Consider the following 19,847-nt stretch of genomic DNA (forward strand, 5'->3'; position numbering starts at 1 on the left):
TGGGGTCACCAAGGGAGAGGAGGTCACCTGCTCTGCCCTATTACAAGGCTCAGTGTTGCCCCTAGGAGATGCAAAGCCACAGATGAACTCACTGGTAACCGTGGGTAGATACACTTCACTGCTTTGACACCATAGAAAAGGAGCCTACAGAAAAGACTGAGTTTCCCTCAGCTCCACTCCAGCCAGTAATTCCCATAAGCCAGCTACCCTTTTGTGCTGGGACCGCTCCTTTTCCTGGTAAAACAAGAATAACATTTTTAAATATACCAAAGTGCTATTTTCAGAAATTAATTAAGTCTGTGAAACACTCTGACTCACCAAAGATGCAAGGGACAAGATGGAGAAATCTAAGACACGTGGCTCTGGTGGGGTGGGAAAGGGGTTGCTCCTGACTTCTGCGGGATCAGGCTGAATTCAGACTGACAGCACACAGACCATCTGCGATCAGACCCCATGTACCTTCAGCTTTGCTTCCCTTCTCCCAAATTTTCATAAGATGGAAGGGCAAAAAAAGGAACCTGCCCCATCATTTATTCATTCAGTCATGTCACGGTCTTTAGAGGAGAAAACCTTGATCTCATTACCCATGCCAGGATAATACCCATGAGCGCACTTTAGGATCAGCACAAGTGGCAAAACCACTGAGAAAATACACAGCCACGTCAGCCACAACTACCAACAAACCATTGCTTATGACAAAGCAAGGTGGTCCTTGGTCTACAGAACTAAAACCTAAGGCTTTCAAGCCTCATTCTGGGTAGGAAAAAAACCCCAAACCCATCAACGTCATGTATGAGAGCACAGTGAGTACAGAGAAAACAAACAGCAACAAAAGGGGTCCTGGACCAGTCCTGTGGGTCTCAACCATCTGAAACCTTTTCCTGTGTCCATGATTAGTGTTTACTAAATTCCTATGCCCTGGCACCAGTAAGAGACTTTAGCACAAGCAGACTGCACAGCCGCTAGGATTTTTAATGACCAATAAATTATCTGCTGCTTTGGAAAAGCCAGTTATCGTATTTAATTTGACAGCCCCATGCAGGGTGAATTCCTTGGACACAAAACAAATGTCAGGCCTCGAGACTAACACACATTTCCCCAGATGCAAAATAGACACTCACCAGTTGCTCTCTTAGGAGGATGGAAAAAGCTAATCCCTCTAAATTATGTAAACCAAAACAGAGACTGAAGGCTTAAAGTCTCAGCATTTATTTTTAACAAGTAAAGCATAAACCATACTACTGCTTTCACATCTGCCTTCTAATTTAATTTTTTTTTTTTTTTTTTTTTGCCTTTGAATGATAGGCAGTACAACTATTTTAAGATCTGCTCTGCTCCTGAGTGCCTGCTGCTGGCACAGTTTGGAGGGAATAGTAGGTGCTCATTTCTCCTCAGGACTGCCACCCCGCCCCCTAAACTCTTACCGTGCTCTCATAGAGAGGCTCAGATCATGGAAGATCTTTTCCAATCCAACTTTGATTTAATTTTGCATCAAGAAAGACAGCAAGAGGAGAGCTTTTTCTTTTACTCATCTTGTATCTCATTCAGATCTGGGCTGGAACAGAAACAGAGGAGGAACATCCACTGAACTTTCAAGCTTTCCAGCTCTGGTTCACATCTGGTACTAATGTATCTTTACATTACTGGAGAGTTTAATAAACAAGGAAGTAAGAGTTGTCCGGAGAATTTGGTCCTGTCGTTTCAGAACTTGATCCCTGGCTCTGACACTAGCCTCTTGGATGGACTGATGTAATTACACGGTTCGTTTTCCCCATTTGCAAATTGAAATAACAACGCTTTCCTTTGCCATAAGCCGTGACGGGATGCAGGGAGGAAGAGCACCATGTAAAAAGTTGGTGCTACTGGGAAGTGGTCTGATGAGGCAGTGACCTTACTGTCGCTTTGCTATTGTACTTCTCCAGACAGGGAGAGGACTATCGGGCTCTGCATGGAGTTCTTGGGGGTGGTACTGCTGAGCAGCGCTAAGCAAATAATAGGGAAGGAAAGAGAGTACTTGAGATGTTAAATTAAATTGCGGAGCAGACTTGGCCGGGCCCGCTAGCAAGCACTTAGTCAAAATTTCTGCCTGTGAACAACAGCCATTGTCCCACATAATTAAAGGGCTGCGTTACCGTCAAACACGCCGAATTACAGGGTTGCGCTCCTTCCTCTCGGAGACCGCGCCGGGCACCGGGTTAGGCTCGCAAGGAACGGACAGCGAGGGGACGGCCCACCCTCCCTGTCCCACCTGCCGCGCCCCGCGGGGTCCGCACCGCGCCGGCACCGCACCGTCGTCGCGGGGCGGGTGTGCTGCGCCAGGCGGCCGGCAGGGGGCGCCGCAGTGCCGCCGGGCGCTCCGGGAGCCGGAGCGGGGCCGGGCGGGCGGAGGTGGGGGGGGGGGGGGGGCGGCCTCTCCGCATTGTGCGGCCGCGTCGCTGCCGCCGGCGGGAGCGCCCGGGGCTTCGGCCGCGCCTCCCTCGCTGAACGCCGCCGAGCAGCCCCGGCACCGCCGAGCGCGGCCCCTCCGCGCCGCTCGCTGGGAGGTGAGCGCCGGGGCTGTGTGCGCGCCCGCGGGTCTTCTCCTCCGCGGGTGCGGGGAGAAGGGAGGAGTGGGCGGAGGGGGAAAGGGGGCGCGGGGAGGAGCGTGAGTGGGGAGATGTGGCGTGGGGAACACGGCGCCCGCTGCGTGCGGGTCCGCGGGCGCGGAGCCGGGCGCGCCGGTGCCCGCAGCCGCGGAAGGTGCCCGGCGCCGGGCGGGCGGCACCTGCCGGGACCTGGCCGGGGAAGGAGAGCCCAGCCGCAGTTACGGGACAGGCGGTGATGAATCCGTATCTACATAGAAATGTAAAATATACCTGCCGGCGAGGGGCGGGCGGGGTGCGGTGCCGGTGCGGGGCAGGGGCTCGCCGGGCGCGCAGCCCCACGGCGCTGGGTCGGGTACCAGCAGGCGACCGGGGGCTTCCGTGGGAGGGAAATACCGGTGTCCCCCTCCCATCCACCCCGCTCGGTGATACAGCTCCTGGAACAGTTGGCGTTTCTGACTGTTCCTGCAAAGTGAGCGTGGTCTGGTATTTACTCTTAGGCAAAATGAATCAGGAGCGTAAAGATGTCAGAGATGAATTGGGACCCTTCTCTATGTAAGGTGCCTTTACTCTTTCTTTTTACAAGCCTGTTTTTATAGGCAAAAGCCTCAGGCTTTTATTTCAAGAAAGATGTTTGAGATTTTGCTGTAGAGAGGGTAATATTAACATAGAGAGTGTCCTACATCACTGTTAGAATTTATGTATGAAGTGGACACATTAGCACAACAGCAAACCTTCTTAACAGATTGCATTCACAAGTAAAGTTCTACCCTGTTTTAAAGGGAGACTGAATTTTTGATGTTTTAGTCAGGGCTGAGGATCATCATCATTGTCACAGTTGCCATTTCTTCATCTGAGATCTTAAAGCATTCTACAATGACAGGTACTGTTATATTTTTACTGTCCAGGTTAGAGAAATCAAGGAGATGAAGTGTTAGGTGATTTGCTCAAGGTCATGCAGCAAAGCTGTGAATATAGATAATTCCCATATGGCCTGTTAAAAGTATTACCAGAAATTCTGGCATCCTTTTTCTAACCCTATGCTTTGCCGAATGTTTATGTATGAACTAAGGCAGCTTAAACAAGGAGCACTAGAGAACTTCTGGGTAAGGTTTTGTTTAGCAGAATGGGCAAGGTACAAGTGCTTAGAGGTTTTTGGGCAACTGCAGCAGAAACCTTTCTGGAGCTGGAGAGCTTGAGGAAAGATCAGCTCTCTGCAGGCACTTGTTAGTGAGCGGTCATGGCTTTTAAATACATTCTATAAAAACTGATTCATTGGAGTGGAGGCAAATACAGTAAATATAAGCAATTGCAGCTGAAAGAGAAAGAAAGAATAAGGAACCTTGCAAGGCAGGTAGTTTGGGTTGCTAAGTACCTTTTGCAATATTACAGTGCCGGTGTGAAACAAACAGCGAGAGCTAGAAAGCTGAAGGTAGGTTTTGCACAAACAGTGGCAAATGTGTCAGTGGTGTTACTGCAATGTTTAAAAAGGGAACATAGCATCAATTATCATGACTATTTAAGAAAGAAAAAAGGGGGAGGCTGAGGGAGAGCCCAGCTCCTTGCAGCTCCATCCTCGTGGTGTTCTTCCCCAGGCTCTGCATTGACGTCACAATGACACGGTAAAGCCGAAGACAGGAGCTGGGAACAGTTCTTCTGCTTCACTTTTGATAATCGAGTGAATTTGTCGCCGCTCTGTTCCTTCCAGCATGGCTAAGAGTGCAGAAGTAAAGCTGGCGATCTTTGGTCGAGCTGGCGTGGGCAAGTCAGGTATGTTTCTTGTCTGATTTTTATTTCTGCTTGCCATCAGGTAACTTTTTGCTCCCTCTATGCAGACAAACTCTTTGTACAAAAGGATAATTGTGACCTTATTCTTGTCAGGGAGGTCAGGATCAGGCCAGGAGTTCTCCCTTACTTTCCACACTGTTTTCTCCAGGTTCTCCAGAATAAAAGTACTTCTATTGCTTTAAAAAAACCCAACCCAACAACAAAATAAACTTCCCACCCCTACTCAATCCCACTTCTCATGGAGCGAGTGGCAAGAATCCTCTTTTCCATTGGAACAGAATTAGTAATAATTAATTTATCTTTTCATAGCTTGTGCTCGAGGAGGGTATTTATATTATGCTCCCTGTGCCTAAGATCAGATCCTCTGTTTAATATTGGATGACTTCTGTAATAGCTGTAATTCTGGTTGATTTCAGTGGGAAATTTTAGACCCAGCAACTCAAAGAACTTCTATTTTCAGTGCTCTTGAATTTACACGTTTACCAGGAAACCAAGAAAATATGACGTGTAAAGTTTGCATTTGGAGAAATTTTTTGAGAAATAAACATAGTCTGCTGAGTTTGTATGGTAGAAACACAAGGGGGAGGCATAAATGTTGAAAATCCATTTCTACAGACACCCTTTCCTTTGGTGAGACAAGGAGCGTAATGTGAGGGTTGCAAGCTCTCTCGGATGGTTCGGTGGTGTTACATTAACTTGACAGCTCCAGGGCCACTCTAACATTTCCTTGCACCACAGGGATGAGGAAATAAGGAGACTGAGTCTCATCATGCTCCTGTGCCAGTTTGGCAACTGTAAGATGCTGTTTATTTTAGAGAAAACTGCACAAGAGAAGCCAGGAGGTATGATGTACTGGTAAGAGCATTAGGCTAGACTCTTAGCTGCTGTCAAGCAGCTCTGGTTCCCCAAAGTAACTTTTGTATTAGAAGTGCCAAGGTTCTGGCCCGTAAATGTATTATAGTTTTGCTAACTTCAGAACGGGTTGTTTATAAAAGCACATTTACCCAGAAGGTATTTTACCAGAACGCTATCAGTGAAGTGGCTCTGTCAGCCTTCAGGAAAAAAGGCGTATGTGAGGCAGAGGTTGTTAGAGATTATACAGACACAATGCAGAATAAATTCTACCTTTTTGAATAAAATACCTGAGGGAATGCTGATAATGTACTGGGATAAGTTTCAACTGTTTCTTCTCCCCTGCTGCGCTCACCCCACCCCTCTTTTGTATTTGCATTTCACTGTCTTGCCCAAGTTTTGTAACTTCAGTGGTTCTCCTTTTGGTTTGTCTTACATTTGGTTCGCTGTTTCTGTGGTTGTCCAGTCTTTTGGCTGGATTCAAAATGATGCAAGAGGAAGTATTTGCAGGAAAATTGAAACACTAAAAGGCTGCTCTTGCCCTGATATTCCTGATCGTTTGAGAGCTTATATTTAAAAAATACAAACCTACCAGTTAAGCGCTCAGCTAAAATGCCTCACCAGCATAGGATCAACAAGAGCCTTTTTTACCTGTTGTATCATTTTTGTAGGCTTCACCATACTAGGATTTTATGGTAAAAATGTTTTCCTGTAGTCCTGGAACTGGGTGGGAGATAATTTTTAATGAAAAGCCAATACAAACATCCTAGTCCTTCAGAGTCCTCCTACTCTCTCTCTTTTCTTTTTTACCCTTTGAGATGCAAGGAAATATTATATAAAATATGACTAAGGTCCCCTTTTTTGATTGTGACCACGCATGTGAATCTGTGTGGAAATGAAGGCACAAATAAGTGGGCGGCACAACAAGGTGCATTTAAGGGGGTGGAGAGCCTACAGAGTGCTATCAGCCACCTCGACAGAGCAGCAACCGTGCCTCCCAGAGTCTCCAGCTTGCTTATGAAAACCCCTCTTGTACGTTCCCATAAAAGGATCTCATTTCAACAGCTCGGTCAACTCCAGAGAAATACGTGTATGCGTGTGCATCGGGGTGTCTGAAAATACCTATTTGCCTGTAGCCAACAGTAGCAACTGTGGGAGCTGTGGGAGTGCTCTTACACCTTTGCTAAAAGCAGAGCTGGGCACAAAGTAGTTTCTGGATAGCTGGGTTTGGGGGATAAGTACTCTGCTAGATTAGAGTAGATAGTGTCTTTTTTTTAGTGTAGCCAAATAATTCCCTTTCCCTGTGACTGTTTTGCAATATGTCATTGTGACAGGATCCTGTGGCCAGGGGTTACTAGAGTAGGCTTGGCCAGACAGCTGAAAGATAAGCCAGAATCTAGAAGCAAGAATGCAAGGCAGAATGCTGGAGCACGCTAGATACGTGCGATGAAAAGGAGATGTTGGGTGATAAATAAGGCCACTGTAATTGCCAGAAAGTCATGCCAAAATATGGTCACTGGCTTGCTTTCTTGGCTCATCTTCATTTGCGAAGGAAGAGCCAGGCATTAGGTTCTTAATCTGTAAGTGGCTTCACCACCTGACAGCATCTGTGAAGTTACAGACACATACTGTAATATCCTGTAATATCACGGGCACAAGTTGGAACATAGGAGGTTCCACTCGAATATGAGGAAGAATTTCTTCACGGTGAGGGTGACAGAGCCCTGGAACAGGCTGCCCAGGGAGGTTGTGGAGTCCCCTTCTTTGGAGATTTTCAAGACCCGCCTGGATGCAGTCCTGGGTAGCATTCTCTAAGCAATCCTGCTTCAGCAGGGGAGTTGGACTAGATGATCTATATGGTCCCTTCCAACTCTAAACAAATTCAGTGAAATTCAGTGAAATCCTGGAGAGTCTCCTCTTCCTGTTCCTGACTGGGACTTTGGATCAGCCAGTCAAAGCAGCTATGAAGAAAGAAGTGTTGTGCTTCGGGACATGTAGAGAGTTAAAGCTGTCCCTCACGCACCATGAAAGTCAATAGAACTGTTACCGTTACTGAGAGCTAAGGAACATCCTAATCTTGTTGTTAATTCTAGACATCTGTTTAATGGGGTGCAATATTCCTTGTTCTACAAAGTAGTCCCTTCTGACTAATCCAAGACTCTCCCAAACACGAGGTGGGAAACCAGAACAACTGTTCACAAGTCAGAGTAGTGATAGCATCTCAAAAGAGAATTAAAGCCGGGGAAAACAAAGCTTTTCTCCACTTCTTGCTGCTTATCAAGTTTCCATGGCTCAAAGGTTTAAAATACAAACTGGGAATAGCAAGTCTGAGTGTCAGCTTTTTACTCTTCTCCTTCCTTGTCTTGTCCCCTCCCTGCCTCCTGGAGAAGGCCAGCAGAATTGCTGAACAAATCACCTGTCCTGTTTTTTTCTTTTACTTAATGTGGACCTAAACCTTTCAAATAGAAAAGGAGGAACAAACAAACTCAGAAAGGGGCATGTAAGAGCGCTCTATTAAAACAGTTCAGAATTACACTGTGTAGCAAATCACTGATCATATTGGCTTTCTCCTGGGCAAGCTCACCAGGTACGAGCATCCCAACCTTCTCTCGTACAGAGGACTGGATGCTCCTCCATTCACCCAGTTCTTGTATAAAAGTTGCATAAACAGTGCTTTAAACTAGCTGAAAAAAAAAACAAAACAAAACAACAGATGAGGAGCTTTGCCTGAGCCAAGGAGCACTTTGCTGCTGCTTCACTCGGGAAGAAGAGGCGACACTCTGTGGGTGGGACAGGACTTTGCTAAGCCCTGCTATCGATAACAGGGCTGCACCTCCTAATTTGGGCTAGAGTTAAGTGGCACTGAGGGGGAGAGAGAGCTTTTAAAGTATTTTTCTTTATGTCCAAGAGGAGCTTGGAAGAAGCAGAGAATTAAAATTGAACTGAATTACTTAAACAATGCTGTTTAAATTGTTCTTCTGCTGAATCCTACAGCTTCATTCCTATGGTAACAAAATTTAGAATTTCCTAAATAGCTCCTTTTAAAAATACAGTAGTAACAATTAATAAAGACTTAAAGCCCTTGTTCTTCCATGTCATCACAAGGTACAGTACGTGCCCAGAAAGCTAAAGAGGAGTGAAAATGTATGAACCAGGAGGAGAAAAGAAGGGCATGTACTGGGTAGCACTGCATGGCTGATGCTTTTCCAACTCATAACTCAGTTGACTATGAATGCTCAAAATACCTCCGCTTAGGAGCCTTTATGTTTTGGCCAAAAAAGAGAGAATGTCCAGCTGCAGCATGTGCTATCCAACTTGCCTTTTCGCTGTCTGCGTGCCAGGCTGAATACTCCAAGTTTCTGCGTTAGCGTGTGTGGTGTGCCCGGCCACGGGCAGATGCAGTTCTCAACTGTCTGGACAGGCCGTGCAGCTGCAGCCACGGTGTGTGACGCGGAACCGCGTGTGGTTTCTAACGGCGCCTAAGCGAGAAGGAAGACACTGAAGCTCCCACAGGCTCGCCCCAGTAAGCAGATGTGTCTGCTTCTAGGCAGCTGTGCAAATCATTTTCTTATGCAGTCAGGTACCCGGGACATGGGGCCGTCGTCACCTTTTGATCCAGCAATAGCTCAAGTGTTTGGGTTTGGGCAAGAGGGTGATGGATACAGTGGCATCAGTAAATATCATCCTGCAAAGAGCCTGTCCCATCACAGAAACAAAGATTTCACCAACCTCAGTGGTCATTCTAGTGTCAGAGTTGGGAAAGTCCTGAGTAGATGTAGATTTTTATCTGTTGGCTTACGCTATTTTCTCTGTCTAACCCAGGATGGGGGAATATACTTGGGAGAAAGATATCTGGATTTGAAAGTTCCTACAGAACAAATTCAAGCAACAGCCAAGCCAGAGAGGCCTACAACAAATCTGTGTTTTGTTTTCATTATTTGGGGATATGTCTGAAATACACTACCAGGGATCACTTCCTAATTGCAAGGTCTGGGCACGTGGGGAATAGAACTGAATTCAGTGCCACTATCTCCCCCTTCAAAAAAATGTACAGGTTACTGGGAAAGAAGCCCATTTCAAAGTCATTTTCTACTTCACAAATCCCTGCTCATATGCTTTCCCCCACTAGTTTCATTTCAGGGACTTTTGGGGAGGAAACATGAGTTATTAAGGAGTGATTAGTCATCAAGCTCGCAGCTCTGCTAGTAAGGCTGGGAAAGCTACCACAAAAGCTTCAAAGTCCATGCTATACCAACTGATGTATCTAGGGAGGATTACTGTAATAGGGTGCCTCTGAAATCCAGAAATGTGGGTGGAAGGATCCACAGGAGACTGTGGATTTTCTGTTGGTTGGGTTTTGTTTACAGTGGTAGAATAGACCAGTTGCTTTTTTTTTTTTTCCTTTGTTCTTAAGAATAGCAATGACAACCAGATGCTAAAGTGGTTATTCAGTGATCAAGTTTAACACCCACTATATTAATTGTCTCCTAATATTTAGCTGGTAAAGTACTCATTAAACAATTCTGGTTTTTGCGTCCGCTGGTTTTACACTTTTCAACTAGGTACAGGTTCGTTGAAGGTACTGTGCATGTACGTGTGTACATACTAGGAGAAGTGTAACAGTAATTTGGTCACTCTGGGTGAGGTTTTGTGATGATTTCTCCCCCAGCAAGCATGCAAATATGTCCCCCCAGGGCAGGTAATATTGCAAGCAACCAGTTGCATTAACATGACCTTTCCACACTTATGTCCAGTGGATGGGGGGTGAGCCCTGGGTTCATGGATGAGTGAAATAAGTCACACTCACCCATGAATGCATGGCCCTGAGAGTCCTTGCCATGCCAACAAGGAGAGGGGCTGCTGTTGTAGTGGCCCCAACACATGCAGTTTTGGGGCCAGGAGGGTGTACATTAACCACGTGCAGGGCTTTCCTGAGATCAGCAGTAGCTGTGGGCACCCCCAGCATGCCAGTTGGAAAAGCCCCACTGGCATTTCCACACAGGTACAAGCTTTTAGTCAGCAGCTGTGTGACAACCAGTCTCTCTTGGACTTTCTCAAAACTCCATTTGTTGAATCTTGTTAACGCTACCTGGACTAGACGCAGAAGCATTTGCCCTGAGTAGCAGGATGGTCTACTTGTATCTGTTATCTCCTCCATTTCCTCTGCTTATTTGTCTGTCCACGGCCTTGCCCTTCGTGTAGAAAGCATTCAATGCTCTGCTCGATATTCGCTCCTCCTTCTGGCTAACCATAAAATAATAAAAAGCGGAATTTCTCTAACCAAACGCCAACATTGTTCATTCAAGCATAGCTGCCTTCCCTGTTCCATCTCATTTAACTACATCTGACATCGGCTCTACCTGCGTCCCCTCTGAACAGCTGGTGGCAGCTGTTAGAGCTAAGACTAAGTCCTGCTGTTCTTTGTTTCTGTTTAGGTTGGGCTAAATATAGCCTGCTGTTTGATTACCGGGGAAGGAATGCCAGGATTCAAGATTTACGTGCGCAGCACGGCATTTTCTCTAGGCTTGGGCCCGGCCACCCCCCTGCAGCACTTGCCTTGATAAAACAGCCATCCTGACCATTTCTGTCTCCCGTAGCCCTTGCAAAAGACAACTGAAAAGCTTCCTGGAATTCCCAGGAGTCCTTCACCTGCGTACCGTGAAGCCTTGCAGCATTTCAGTCAGTCTGCAGTTCCCCACAGAGTCACTGAATGCACTGGTATCTCCCAGACTGCTGACCCTAATGGTTCCTTTTAGAAATGCTAAGGTTTTTATTCTCCCCAAACTTGTTCTTTACCTCCCTGGTGTCTGGAGTCACTGTCTACCCCTTGCCTTGCATACACTTTTTTGCCGCCTTTCTCCTCAGCTGTCACTCTTCCCTCTCCCCTTGCCAGTTCTACTACGTGTTCCCTAAAGCCTGCGTATGGTGGAATCACTTCTGCTTTGTACTTTACAAGAAAACTCTGTATTTACAGTGGCCTTTTCAGCCTCCTCATTTCGTGCTTCCTCCCATCTCTGTTTCTCATCTCCAGCTCCTTCGTCACTCTTTGCCCACACTGTCAGTGCATCATTAAAGCCTCAGTGCATGAGATCCAGTTGAGCCAACCTGGCTGCAATGATGTGATGTGGCAAAGAACAGCCACTTTGAAGCAGCTCCTACTGTCCTGGAAACCATCCCTTAACTGGGACTTTGAGGATGCTCCAAGCTTTGACTGCTCCAGACAGTCGTTGTGTGAGGCCAGCTTCACGCAGATTAAAAAAGGAAGCAGTGTATATCTTTACATAGCTAGCGTCAGTCATAGAAGTAGGTAAATTCACCTATTTTGGCTTTGTAGCAGAGCAGGAGAAACAAGTTATGTCTGTGTTTCCCAAGCAAACTTTCTTTTTCTGCATTTATCTTTGTGCCACCCTTATGCCTTTTACATTTACAGCACCCAAAAATAAATATGCAAGTATATGAAAAACTAACGCCGCCTTAAAGTGGGAGGATGAACAAATTGCTTCAGGCTTCAGCTGAGCTGTGGTTACAGGGCTGTCATTAGCTGCTGTTGACTGAAGGTGTTTGTACCCTCTCACCCGCCGCCTGGCAGGCGCTCCCAACACTGTGGTGTGCACGAGAGCGGGGTGGGCAAGGAAACTATGGTATTCTCATCCATTTGCCGCTTTTATTCCAAGACCGTGTTTGCTCAGCATTACTGACGGTCTGTTATTATACCCGCTGCTGCAAAGGCAGAGTTACAGCTCTGGGAGAAGGCACCCCTCAGCTTTCCTTCCCCTTCTATGCACTGTTTGTGGGGCACTGCCATGAGGGCTCCCCGTTGCCCCCCCTACTGGCTATGGGACTCCCACCTCTCCAGCTCTCCACCGGGCCTGCTGTTTGAACTAGCATTTCTTTCCATTCACCTCAGATGAAATCCGCTCCCCTAGTTTCATTGACTCCTACCTCTTCCCGGAGTCAGAAAAATAACGGAGAGGGAGGGGCGCATCTGTTTCTATCACCTTCTCATAATTCTGAATGGGGAAAGTACTTTTTATGATTGTTTCCCACCAGGTAGGGCATTCATGCTGCTGGAGTTAGTCTGCAGCTGTTACAGTTTCCAACAGATTTGCCATGTAGGTGTTGGGAAATGCCATATATTATGGTAGTGACGCTGTAGATAACTCATATACTATGCATACAGTATGAAAAGATGAATGGCAAGAGAAGCATGAAGCCCTGGGGAAGGAAGTAGTAGATATATTAAACATATGTGCGGCTTTAAAATGCCATAGAAATTGGCTGGAGTCTCCAGCTGCCTTTCCAGAAATGTTAGACAGTAGTCTGCGCATGGGAAAATGAGGGAGTATGCTGAAAACATCAAGCCTGGTTTTGAAAGCACATGAAGCTCCTGATGCTCACAGGTTGTTTTGCTGCTGCCGCGCAGGGGTTGGCAGGGAGGAAGCTGCAGACAAGCAAGAGCAGAGGCCTGGGGCAGCGATGCGTTACCGTGTGGGAACTGTTTAGATAAGTGGCTTGAAAAGTTTTCAAGCTGGAAGGATGCAACTGGAGAGTGCACAGGATATACTCTCCCAGGGAGGGAATTTCTTTAGCACTTGAGCAGCACTCTAGCTTTCCAAAGGGCTGTGGGAACAAGAGCCAACACCATGACCCTCCTGCAAGGCACGCCACTGTGTCTATCCTCAAGTGGCCAATATGGAAACTGAGGCAAAGGAAGGAGGAGCCTGATAGTCTCAAGTCACCAAGAGAACCGTGACTCAGGCATTGCCAAAGCTTCTTTCCATGTTTCTTCTCTGGGCCAGGGCTGCCGAGATCCAGGCTGCAGATGGCTCCCAGGCAGGCAGTAGTTACCCAGCGTCTGAGCCCCAACCCTTACAGGCCCTGCGGGACCCTTTATGACTCCTCCACTGCCATTAATTATTGACAGCAAAATAAAGCATTGAAATAACATTTATTTTCATTAAAAACATATTTGGCAATCCTGTCTTTCACTACTTACCCAGTAGGGCTTAATTTCATAGGACCACAAGCATAAAAGGAGCTTGTCTTTACCTTCCTTCTCCCCTTCATGTGGCTATATTTGCCATCCAACTCTCAGTATAACTATAATATAATCTATCATAAAGTTGCACAACTCTACTTTAGAGGGCTGCTTCTGTCAGTGGCTTATCTCTGTGTCTGCCATGGGAAACAAAAATCCCATTCCCTACGTTGGAAGCCAGTTATACAAAGTTGTCGACTACGATCTTTTCCTGACCTACCCAGCAATTGGCCTGTGCCCTGGAGGAGCTTTACAAGTGAGAACTTCAAGCCTGACATTCAGAGCAGGAAAGTGCAAGAAAGACTGTAGAAGCCAAAAAAACGGGGCGGGCTATTTATTTCTTCACTGAAATAGGGCTGCAGAATAAATAGAAATATATTGGAGAGTCACCACGGAAGAATGCTGTATTAGACCCATGGGGAGCAGAAAAAAAACCCCAAAAAACCACAAACAAAAAAACCCCCAAACCCCACACTCTGCAAAACTGGGGGCATGGGAGTATGAATGCCAAAACAAAGACCTTGGGTTAACCAGCCTCAGTGGCAGAATCTGAGACGCCAAGCACTACTGCTTAACCCAACTGGATGCTTGTGGTTACATACACTGGAGCTGGTTCTGCTCTAGGCCGAATTCCAACATGAAATAATTTAATAGTGATCCACAGCAGGAGTTTGTCCCACGAGTCCATGTCTGCTAGATCTAATGCCAGACAAAGTTGCAGGAAATTTATCTCCAATTAAGAAAACTTGGCCTTTATCTGCATGGAGCATGGTGGGTCACAGGAGATTTTCAGAGAGGAGTGGACAGGAATATCAGTGTCCTTATTTATGTATTTATTTAGAAAGATGTCCTTCAGTGATGTGTTGTCTTTTACCAGGGGGATCGAGAGCTCTTGTAATTCATATCCTCGCAAGTGCAACTGCACGTGTGGCCCTGGTATCCACTCCTTCTGTTTATTTATGTTTGCCTTGCTGATCAAATGACAAGAACAGGGAACATGGCAATTTTCCCACAAAGATGCACAATCCTGAAAGAATACCATCTGCCTCTGAAGAGCTGCAGGCAAAAAGGTTGCGTCTTAAAGTTTTTTCTTGTTGTCTTCAGGAAATCGTGTCTTGGATAATTATCAAATATTCATATACTGTGTCCTGTTGATGACTTTGTAACTAAAGAAATAGGCTTGGGCATAGGGCTGTGAACAATCCAGCTGGAGGCTACTGAAGATAGGTTTGCCATAAATGGAAAACAAAACTGAGTAGAAACAAATTCATTCTTTTGAGATTTGATAAGTGAAAAATGTAAATCAAAATTCCCCCCATTGCATATCAATGGAGGAAGGATTCATTAGTGAGCTGTACTTGTAAGACATGAAAAGTAAATGATGCAAAAAGCAATACAGGCTCATTTTTTGCTTAAAAGGAAGCGACTAACCTGACCAGATGGTTCTGACCCATTCACAGGGAGAGGCAGACCTGTCCTGGAAGCACCAAGTGACCACTCTTGTCCTTGTATAACTGATGCTGTCTCACTGAAAAGCAAGAACTGGCTGAGGCAAGAAATCAAGATCTTGCCTTTAATTAACCTTCAGTTCCCCATGGTAATCTCAAGTACATCTCACACAAAAGTACTCTTTTGTTAGTGGTCAGTTTAATTAAACCAGTCTATTTCTTACCACCCCTCACCATGCATCCTCAATATCATTTTGGTAATTTCTTGGGGATTTTTGTTTGCAGTTTCTGACCTGGCATCTGAAAAAACCTAGCCCCTCTCATGGAAACAAACTAACTCTATTTTAAATATACACAATATGACTGTTTTCTTCATTAATTTTCTATTTAGGATCTAGCATGAAAAAGTAACCTGAGCTTTGACTCGGCACCACTATGATGGAAACCAGCAGAATTTCAGAGTGCTCAGTGTACATTGGGAGGAGTTTGGGAGCATGTACTCTAAGAAATACTTGTATAGTTTGGAGAGGTCTTAATGTATAGCTCTGCAGAGTTCTGGGGCTCCAAGGAAAAGATCACACACTATTTTGACTCTTTTCTGCTTGAAGAGGTGGACACATTGGATTCTGAGCTAAGAAAGAAGCTTTGCCTTTTCTGTTTTCCCAGTCCCTTCTACAGAATAAATCACTAAGTTATATAGGAATGCCATTCTCCTATTTTATTTTCATGCCAAAACCTCAGAAAAGTTGGTTATTTCCTAAGCAATTATAGCACCTATGATGCATATTGATCTGTAAAATCATGGGCAGTTACAGATCTGCATGATACAAGAAGCGTCAGCTCTGGAGCAGGCTAGCTTGGCATTCCTTGGAAGATGAGGCAAGAGACGGACCATGGAAAGTGCAGAATGACCCTAGAGTAATTTCTGAAGTTTTAGCACCTTATAATTATGACAAGTATCATAATTTGCCTGCACGAGGTCTCTAGACACAGTTGAAAAAAAGCTTCAGTATTGTTAGGACTAATTTTGCGTTCAATATCGTACATCTCACCTCACATTAGGTCTGTATCTAAAAGACATTTTAAATCACCTGAAATAATTTTGCCTGGCTCATTTTATAGCATTTCTTCCATTGCCAAAAGTTTACTGAATGGTTCTTTCTAGTAAGCTATGAGAGCTGTAATACCATCAAGTTCAAAGAACTTTGTTGCACATCGAAGTGCTGCAAGTAGTACTTTTTGTTCCCAGTGCTGCAGCATGGACAGGGACTGGCTGCAAATAGAAGCAGGGGACTCAACAGAAAAGAATGACCTTCACAGCCAAGTTAAAACAGTACATTGCCACCGTAGATCCTACCTCTACTTTCTGCACAGGAGGTAGCTGACATTCACGTTGTTCAGAAAGGCAGGAAAAAATACAATGACCAACCGCAGGAGTTGGAACGGGACTTAGGGAAACATGTTCATGATTAAAACACCTTGAAGCTTGATTGTGCACTGTCATTTTCTGTTCATTCCCATTAATACTGTTGCTCTTGGTGAAGGTTAAAATACTTTTGTGTTTTGTGGATAACAAGGCATAGCAGATGGAAAAGTCTTTAGTTTCGAGTGTGGGCAGACTGACATCATCATGTGTTAATAGTACTAAATCATTGTGCAATACCAGGACTTCTCTGCTCACTTTAATAGGCGACTCTTAAGAAGTCAGGGCTCTACACTCCTGTGAAACTTAAAGGCATATTTCATATGACATTTCAGAACACTTGGAACCTGCTGATTGCAAAAGTGCTCTCAGGTGTCAATCTATTCTGCTCAGGAATAAACGTTTCCACGGCAGTCACAAACACAGGATGCTCGGTGTGCCACCCAGAGTACTAACCCAGCGAGAGTAGTTTTGCACAACTCTTTGTAAAGCGTAATCCAGTTGCACTTCTACAGTTTCTGAAGAGACTTAGGGATGGTTTTAATGATGTCTCTCTTGTATTTGGAGAACAAAATGAATTATTATTTATTTTTTTTTTTTTTAGTCTGGTTATTGACCTCTAGAAAAACTTATCTGTGTGACGCTTAGAGCACCGAGTGACATTCTCTAGTTTCCTGTTGGATTGCAGGCTGAGGAGCACGGCCAGTGTCCCAGTAAAAGTGGCGGTACATGACCCAAGAGATCCAAGTTTGATTCCTGTAAGCAAAGTGCTTGGGCTGCTGGTTTTCAGCTATTCTTAAAAATCACAAACAAAGCAACCCCCCTCCCCCCAAAAAACAAAATGCAAACACCACACTCAAAAAAAACTCCCATAAAAACAGGCTAAAAGTGCAGGAATGCATGGAGCCACTAGGTCACCATGGGAGTAAAGACTGTCTCTTGTATAATGCCTAATGATTGTGCTACTTCCAATTTATCCCCGTACCTCTCACACGAGGGATAACAAGTATTGAAAAAGCCTTATGGGTGGGGATGCCTTTTAGCATAGGGCAGGAGCGTGCAGTGAAGGCAACGATGCTAATGTGTTAATTCCTCATATCACTCAAGGACCTTGGTGAAGTACTGGGACACGATCAAGCAATTTTCTTACCTCAGCACAACATCATAGCCAATACTTCTAAAAAAAATTGTACCATCCTGAAGCTTTCTGGCACACAGATGAAATGAAACAAGTGTTATTTGCCGCCTTAGTATAGGAGGATTTACACCATCTGTATCTCCAGAAGCTAAGTCACAGCAGCTCCCTTAAGTCATGCATTTCGAAAAGAACATTGTTGCCTAAATATCATCACACAGGCTGTGCACTTGCCACCATTTTTCAATATGAAATGGTCCTGGAGAATCTCTGAATGGCAGAAACATGACATATACGTATGGACTATCTTAGGGAGTCGGTGCAGGGTTCTCTAGCAGTAGTCTCAGCAGTGCAAAACTTGTGTCCAATTTTAGGTAATTCATGAACCCCCTAGGATTTTATTCCCCAGTAAATAATTTCCCCAGCGACAAGCATTTTATGTCCTTCATTGCAAGGGGGTCAAAGTAGATGACTGCAGTGACCCTTCCTGACTTGAAAAATATCTTGTTGACCATGATTATATTAAATTAAGAAAGACTCTTTCCCTGGTGCTTTGTTGCCTTTTTTTTTTTTTTCCCCTTGACCTAAATCACTCCTGTAGTCATGAATCTCTCCTTTGGGCCGCTTGAATTTTCCTTATTCTTAGCAGAGTTTGCATTTTATATATCTGATTATTCCTATATGCTATCTAGCCACATGGAGCCCCATCTTCATTTTATAAGGCAAATGATTTTCACAATACAGTTATGAAATCTCCTTGCAGTATTTAAGAAAAAAAAAATTATGTAACTTTCTGTTAAATAAAAGAAATATATATAACTTTATGGCACTAAGTTGAAAGCATTAGCTGAGTCAATGTTTGGACTGTGCTACAGGGGTGTTAATGAGAACTTGCAAATTTTATGCATTTGAACTCATTAAAATGAACAACACTGCAGCAGTAGCTTATTTGCAAGAATAGGGATTAACAGGAGCATGCGGAATAGCAGAATACAGATGCGATTTCTTCTGTAAATTCACATGAAGATCAGAACAAAAATACAAAGCTTTCTTCTGACTCTTGCTAATGCAAATATTTTTACCTCTGACCAGGGTATAAGATTTGAAAACACACTGGCAAAGAAACTAAGAGCTTGAACAGAGGAGATCCTGCACATATCAGGGGGGAAATCTAGAAGTAGACAGTTTTAGAAAGAAAATCTAAGTTAACACTCTTGGAAGATGAAGTCACAGAAAGGTGAGCTTTAGTTACAACTCTTCAAAACCGGATGGAAATTTCATTGGATTATTTGCAAAGCTGAAGAACATTAGTTATGGGAAATTAAAGATTATTAGTTAAATTAATTCAAGGCTCCACAAAATGCTAGGCTAAATAACCTTGTACAGTCCCCTGAACAAATGATTTGTCCCTCACAGACAAGAGGAGGTTGATATATATAGCTAAGATTTGATTTCAAGAAAAATCTGAGTTGCTGTTTGTTGGTGCCACTACTTCTGCACTGCTTTCTCATTCTTTGAGGTGATCATCTTCTAGGGAGGTCCTGGTTTAAAGGAGGTGCTCCTTATTCAGGGACAGCTCTGGGAGATTTGAAAAGTGGAGGTTTCAAAACACTCACTGAGGGAAGGGTGAGAAGGTAGATGTTTGGGGATTTTTTTATTATTAATCTCTTGATTAAGAGGAGGTTTCCTCAGCATTAGCCACTCCACTCAGCATTAGTCACTCTGAACAGAGCTGATCCAGGAGAATCTGCAGCAATTTACAGGGAGACTTTTCTTTCCCTTCCTCCAGAAAAAAAATAAAGTTTTGGGTCTCCTGAATTTCCATCTTTAATTTCCCTAGCAATGTTTCCACAGTTAAGAAGTATTGACAGACATCTGGAGATCAATGGAAAGTCTGTGGAAATCAATGGAAAAACATGTGTTTATTTCCGTGGGCTTTGTAGCAGGTTTGTGGAGAGCAGGGGCAATTGTTCCATGAATTGTGTCCCACTATGGCAGTTCCCAGTGAGGAAATCAGGAGTCTGGGGGTGTCCCCACACCCAGTGCTAGCAGACTCTCTCAGAAAGCAGTATAAGGAATTGAAAGACAAAATACCATTTAAAAGCAAGCACTGCATCCAGCTCTGGAGTCCTCAACACAGGAAGGACATGGACCTGCTGGAACAGGTCCAGCGGAGGGCCATGAAGATGATCAGAGGGTTGTAGCACCTCTCCTATGAAGACAGGGTGAGAGGGTTGGGGTTGTTCAGCCTGGAAAAGAGAAGACTGCAGGGAGACCTTATAGCCCCTTCTAGTACCTAAACAGAGCCTACAGGAGAGATGGGGAGGGACTCTTTATCAGGGAGTCGAGCAATAGGACAAGGGATAATGGTTTTAAACTGAAAGAGGGTAGATTTAGATTAGATACCAGTAAGAAATTCTTTAGTGTGAGGGTGGTGAGACACTGGAACAGGTTGCCCAGAGAAGTTGTGGATGCCCCATCCCTGGAGGTGTTCAAGGCCAGTCTGGATGGGGCTTTGAGCAACCTGGTCTAGTGGGAAGTGTCCCTGCCCGTGGCAGGGGGGTTGGAACCCAATGATCTT

At 44.8% G+C, this 19,847-nt stretch overlaps 1 protein-coding gene across 2 annotated transcripts in view; it reads left to right on the forward strand.

Moving 5' to 3' along the window:
• The first annotated feature begins 2,421 nt into the window (after window positions 1-2,421).
• RERG (RAS like estrogen regulated growth inhibitor) overlaps window positions 2,422-19,847 on the forward strand; it is a 108,324-nt gene continuing 90,898 nt past the window's right edge. Inside the window, exons 1-2 of one of the 2 annotated variants that reach the window (XM_074168535.1) lie at window positions 2,422-2,543; window positions 4,178-4,352. In XM_074168535.1, coding sequence (XP_074024636.1) covers window positions 4,292-4,352 — 61 coding nt within the window. In that variant the 5' untranslated portion in view covers window positions 2,422-2,543; window positions 4,178-4,291. Of the gene's footprint in view, window positions 2,544-4,177; window positions 4,353-19,847 lie in introns of those variants that run through there. The other variant, XM_074168536.1, reaches the window with a different exon arrangement.

The sequence above is a fragment of the Numenius arquata genome, chromosome 2, assembly GCF_964106895.1.
Source record: "Numenius arquata chromosome 2, bNumArq3.hap1.1, whole genome shotgun sequence".
NCBI classification, from domain to species: Eukaryota; Metazoa; Chordata; class Aves; order Charadriiformes; family Scolopacidae; genus Numenius; species Numenius arquata.